General features: G+C 45.4%; 1 protein-coding gene across 1 annotated transcript; it reads left to right on the top strand.

Annotated features, from left to right (window-relative positions):
* Positions 1–729: 729 nt before the first annotated feature.
* Positions 730–5,985, top strand: LOC306982544 (uncharacterized protein; the record flags this gene model as incomplete). The annotated part of the gene is made up of 2 exons (XM_079582504.1): positions 730–940; positions 5,129–5,985. The coding sequence occupies 2 exons, from the start codon at positions 730–732 to the stop codon at positions 5,791–5,793; spliced, it is 876 nt and encodes a 291-aa protein (XP_079438630.1). The 3' UTR covers positions 5,794–5,985.
* Between the last annotated feature and the right edge of the window lie 404 nt (positions 5,986–6,389).

Below are 6,389 nucleotides of genomic sequence, written 5' to 3' on the forward strand. Positions count from 1 at the left end.
CATGTCTGTGAAAGGCTCTATAGAAATAAAGATCTTCTATAACAAGTGATTTGTTTACCCTGAAATGTGTTTAGAAACCAAATGCCATTTGACATTTACTACAAAATGTAACAAAGTGCTGAGTAACAGTTACTGGAAAGCACAGTATGTGATGAAACAGGCCTCTAAACACAAGTATTGAAAGTATTGCAATACTTGGTATTGCAGCACAATATTGGGAAGTATTGGGATCCAAGTCCGATCCGATATTTCGTCCGAGCCCTAACGGGCGGTATTGTTATCTGAAAATAACTAATATAACTAATAATTGATAGTATGATAATGAATAAATGAATTAAAAGTTTAAAAAATATGTAAAATCTCTGAAACACTACAGATTGTAGTAAATGTAAGTATCTGGACAGTCTTTTCCTGCTAAATTTCAACAAATCCTTTGCTTTTGTCCTGGTGCAGATTTTGCCTCACACTACAGCAGACTGTCGCTCATATAAATACTTATTATGGTTTACTTTTGTCATCACCTGCAGAGTACAGACAGCAACTCAAAAACCTTCATCTAGGACAGAAGCGCCGCGGCCGCATGTGCAGGGACATGAACCCGCCTGTAGGGGCGGTATTGTGCCAGGCCCGTCCTACGCCGCCGTGCGCGTGTCCAGAAGAAGCCGTGGACAAACGTAAACATTCGAGCAGCTTCGAGCAGCTTTAGAGCAGGACCAGACCAGAGCAGACATGGCCAAACTGGAGCTGCTCAATGTGTTCCTGAACGACAGGCTCACCGCCGCGGCTCAGGACATTTTCCGGGCGGTGAAGGACACCGTGGCCGAGTACCAGGCGGAGTACCAGGCGGAGTACCAGGCCGAGCTGCTCCGCTCCCGGGAGGAGAACCAGCGGCTCCGCCAGCTGCTGAACGCGGCCGTGCAGCGCCTGCTGCTGCGGCCAGGTGAGCTCCTCATGTCCCGCAGGACCTGACCCTGACCCTGACTCAGCCTCTGGACCATCACAGGTGTTTCCTCTGGACAGAAACTTCTTTACAGAGGCAGCTGTACTCAACACAGGCCTGTGTGGAGCCTACTTCAGTAACTTTCAAGTATCTACGTTTCAGAGTACTTCTATCACACTGTACGTTACACTTCTTGACTTTAATGAAGTAGATTCTTCAAGTTAAAAGTACAGTTACTTCTACTGTGAGTACATCTAAAAGACAAAGGTTCATGCTTCATGAGATGTAGTTCCTGTTTCCTGTGACTGAATATGTTTTATACTAAATGTGTGGAAATATCAGGATTAACTTCTTATTTTTTCTCTAAATGATGTGATTCTTTGGGTCAGTCCTTGTTGTGTGTTTGAGGTTTTCTAGACTAGGCTCTCCTTCAGCTGCACCTCACTGACTACACATCCAACAGCTTTTGATTTCACACACTTTGGAGAAGATATCATTTGTATATTTAATATTTGCTTTGAAAAGCAAATGTCTGGTTAATGTTGTTCTACATTGGCTTTTGGCACATAACAGGTGACTGACCTAAGAGACCTAAATATTGAAAATGTCTAATATTTCCATCAAAAACATTTAGATCTACACCCAGAGGTTCTTTCACAAAGTGCAGTTGAACACATCATCAGCGCAAATGCAGAGCTTTTACTCTTTGTGTGTCGTCAAACTATCCAACAAGTGTTGCCAGATCAGATGAAAAATGGACGCCTGTCACCTCCTGCACTTGCTCTTCACAGCTTTACTCGAGTCACATCCTTCCTGATCCTGCAGCGCTGGCCCAGTCTTAATATCTAGCAAGTGTTTTACTAGAGTATTCTTTAAACCGCCGTGACTTCAATCCCATTGAATTTAAAATCACAATGTTAACATTTTACAAATGAATTAATATTTAGGGAGAAATTTACTTCGACTCCAGCAAGTAAACCAAATCCAAACAATAGACTGACACAAAACAAAAGTGGGACTTATCAAAGAAACCAGGTCCACATACGGGCTAAGCTGCAGCTGCATGTGTCCATGATGTAGTGCACAATAGTGTGGGCATTAGGACTATACTACTTGTGCATGACGGCTCAGGTTTACAAGCTTCTGCTGCCTTCATGTGGTCTCATAATAATGGGAAATGCCCCATGGTGAGTTCCTGAGACACCACGACATAAACGCAACACACTGATGAACAGGCAAAGACCAGCAGCTCTGAACAGTCCAACATGAGTAAGAAAAAGAGTGGTTTATTGTCAAACAAAGTCACAGTTCTGTCCGATTGAACCGCATGTGACGCTGACTTTGGGATTTTCGTGTCCTTGAAGAACTGAAGCATCCCAGCGCTGTGATTGGTCCACAGTGATGCCAGGTCTCTCTGCTCTCTGACCTTTATCTCTCTAGCTGGAACTGGATTTCTCAGTTTCAGTGAATGTTATCAAATATGACGGAGTGAAAGCCTCTGCGAGCCGTCTGTCCCAGCTCAAGGCTGAGGCACAGGCGGAACATGAGCATCGTGAAATATAGGAACAAAGTAGTAGGAATTATACGCTCCAATAAGACACACAGACACAAGTTTAGATGTTAGAACAGCGCAGAGGTTTTCTCTTTAGAATGGCGCAGCAGCAGCGGCTCCTCCTGTACTGAACACATGAGCGACCAGGTTAGGTGTGTATGTACTAGGGATGCACGATGATACTGGCCACCGATAATTATCAGCAATTATCGTCCCTTCAGACGCCATCACCGACAAGCCCATCATTTTTTGGCCATGTCGCCCAGCCCTAATATGAGCTCCACCGCTCACTGCAGTGTGGAGGCCGGACTCATTTGTTAAAAAGATCTCAGGAACATGGGACGCATGGAGCAAACAGTCATACATAACAGCCACAACACAAATACTACTACTCTGTACTACTGTGGAGTACTGCAGAGGTTAAACTTCCTCAACTCTGAACATTTAGTAAAGGTTTGTCATTTAAAATGAAGCCCCTGATGTTCTCTGAGTGTCTTTTATTGTAAAAGCCTCTCTGGACGAACACAGCAAATCAGACCTGGCTCCAAATGTTGAAGTGTTTCATGTTCATTGTGTCAAATAAATGAAGCATTTGTAACAGACGTTAACATGCCGGATTATAGGGAGGATCGTTGTGGTGGTGGTTGTTGTTCTTGTGGTCGTTGTGGGTGTTGTTGTGGTGGTGGTTGTGGGTGTTGTGGGTGTTGTTGTGGTGGTGGTTGTGGTTGTTGTGGGTGTTGTTGTGGTGGTGGTTGTGGTTGTTGTGGGTGTTGTTGTGGTGGTGGTTGTGGTTGTTGTGATGGTGGTGGTTGTTGTTCTTGTGGTGGTGGTTGTTGTTCTTGTGGTGGTTGTGGTGGTTGTGGTGATTGTGGTGATTGTTGTTGTTGTTGTTGTTGTTGTGGTGATTGTTGTTGTGGTGGTTGTTGTTGTGGTGGTGGTGATTGTTGTGGTGATTGTTGTTGTGGTGGTTGTTGTTGTGGTGATTGTTGTTGTGGTGATTGTTGTTGTGGTGATTGTTGTTGTGGTGGTGGTGATTGTTGTTGTTGTTGTGGTGGTTGTTGTTGTGGTGGTTGTTGTTGTGGTGATTGTTGTTGTGGTGGTTGTTGTTGTGGTGATTGTTGTTGTGGTGGTTGTTGTTGTGGTGGTGGTGATTGTTGTGGTGATTGTTGTTGTGGTGGTTGTTGTTGTGGTGATTGTTGTTGTGGTGATTGTTGTTGTGGTGATTGTTGTTGTGGTGGTGGTGATTGTTGTTGTTGTGGTGGTTGTTGTTGTGGTGATTGTTGTTGTGGTGGTGGTGATTGTTGTTGTTGTTGTGGTGGTTGTTGTTGTGGTGATTGTTGTTGTGGTGGTGATTGTTGTTGTGGTGGTGGTGATTGTTGTGGTGGTGGTGATTGTTGTGGTAGTGGTTGTGGTGATTGTTGTGATGGTGGTTGTTGTTGTGGTGGTTGTGGTAGTTGTGGTGATTGTGGTGATTGTTGTTGTGGTGATTGTTGTTGTGGTGGTTGTTGTTGTGGTGATTGTTGTTGTTGTGGTGATTGTTGTTGTGGTGGTTGTTGTTGTGGTGGTGGTGATTGTTGTGGTGGTGGTTGTTGTTGTGGTGATTGTTGTTGTGGTGGTGGTGATTGTTGTTGTTGTTGTTGTGGTGGTTGTTGTTGTGGTGATTGTTGTTGTGGTGGTGGTGATTGTTGTTGTGGTGGTGGTTGTGGTGATTGTTGTGATGGTGGTTGTTGTTGTGGTGGTTGTGGTAGTTGTTCTTGTGGTTGTGGTGGTGGTGGTGGTGGTGGTGGTTGTTGTTCTTGTGGTTGTGATTGTTGTTGTTGTTGTGGTGGTTGTGGTGATTGTGGTGATTGTTGTTCTTGTGGTGGTGATTGTTGTTGTTGTTGTGGTGGTTGTGGTGATTGTGGTGATTGTTGTTGTTGTGGTGGTTGTTGTTGTGGTGGTGGTGATTGTTGTTGTGGTGGTGGTTGTGGTGGTTGTGGTGATTGTTGTGGTTGTTGTGGTTGTGGTGGTGGTTGTGTGAAGAGCGCAGGTCTTTTTACTGAAGCTATGCTCTGTTGTGAGCCTGGTTCTGACCCGCCATAGATCTATTATTGTCTATTTCACACATTCGCGTTAACACCAGAGCTTCGGCCATGACGACACAGCGATGCCCTCCAGCTGCAAGACTCATTCACATCTGTAGTAACATCTGTATTAACATCTGTAATAACATCTGTAATAACATCTGTAATAACATCTGTAATAACATCTGTAATAACATCTGTAACGGATAACAGCCAAACAGAAAATACAATAAGCAATGTAACAGACGTTAGTTCAGCGAAAGGTCACAGGTTTATTCAAAGTATGTAATATTGGTGAAGCACTTTGAAACAGAACAGGCAGATTTCAGATGTTTGTTTTAAATATATCCAGACGTGGAGGACACTGGCTTTTCTTTTCCTGAGTGATTCTGTGGACTTGACTGTGTTCACTCCAGTTGACAAACCGACTTGTAAAACAATATTGAACATGTGATCAGCTCATGGACGGTAAAAAACATTTTGACTGTATTAGACTGATATCCTTTCTGCAGCCTCAGTTGTACCATGACCTGCCTCAGACCTGAACATGACGTCTTCTGTTGTGCTTTGCAGAGCCTCCTCCGGGACAGTCCCCTCTGGATGGAGAGCTCCTGGGGCAGGAGTGGAGCTGTGTAGAGGAGGATCTTCCACTGGTCAAAGAGGAGCCCAGTGAAGAGGAGCACCCTGCGCCTGTGGAGATAAAGACTGAGGTGCCTGTGGAGAGCAGGCCCGTTTCTCCCTCCGCACATAGTGCCACTAGCCCCGCTAGCTCGGCCCCGCCCGCCAACCTCGGCTCCAGCAGACCCCTGCCCCTCTCGTCCGGCCCCGTGTTCGCCCTGCACAAGCTCCACCGCTGCGCCGAGTGCGGCAAAGGCTTCAACTTCGCCTGCCAGCTGGAGGTGCACATGCGCTGGCACACCAAGGAGAAGCCCTACTGCTGCGCCGTGTGCCGCAAGAGCTTCACCACAGTGAGCATGCTCAAGAGACACCACCGCATCCACACCGGAGAGAAGCCTTTCCACTGCCACGTGTGCGGCAAGAGCTTCAACCAGTCCGCACACCTCAACACACACTTCAGACTGCACACGCGGGACTATGTGCGGGAGTGTGCACGAGGACGCACACGGGGACGCAGGGACACCAGGGACACCAGGGACACCAGGGACAGCATGAGGGACAGCATGAGGGACAGCATGAGGGACAGGCCCGGCCGCGGAGCCACTGCCCTCTGCAAATAATGACTCTCCAAAAGGAAACCTCGTTGTGTGTCGTGGCTCTGTGGGACATGTTCAGTCATTGTGTTGATGGTGCCGTGAACTGTGCAATAAAAACAAATGTGATCCAAATAAAACCAGGCTGTAGGTTTTCTGAAAACGAGAGAAATGTACCTTAAACCGGTGGTTCTCGCCGGGCAGCAGAGGTGTCCCAAAGGAGGGCATCTGGTATTGGAAGAAAACTTCAGTAATACTGGTATTGAAAAAAGGAAATTGCCCAATTATTGCCCTGTTTTTCTTATTTTTGGAAACAATGTTTTTGTCTTATTTTGCCACAATTTTTGCTGCTCTTTAACTGATTTGTGTCCAATTTCTCCATATTTTTGCCCCAGTTTTTTCCTTGTTTTTTCATTAAATGAACTGTGCCTAAATCAAGGCCTTAAATAATGCCATTTAAAAACCTTAAATTGGATTCAAGCTGGCAGGCATTAAATCTCAACTTATTGTACAAGTATGACATCGCTCAACTTTGTATAAGTTCATTGAATCTTTTCATCTGAAACATCCATGTTTTGTTCATGTTTTTGCTCTGAAGTTTCCTGTTTTGCCCGATTATCATT

Source organism: Gobius niger, assembly GCF_951799975.1.
Source record: "Gobius niger genome assembly, chromosome: 24".
Classification (NCBI taxonomy): Eukaryota; Metazoa; Chordata; class Actinopteri; order Gobiiformes; family Gobiidae; genus Gobius; species Gobius niger.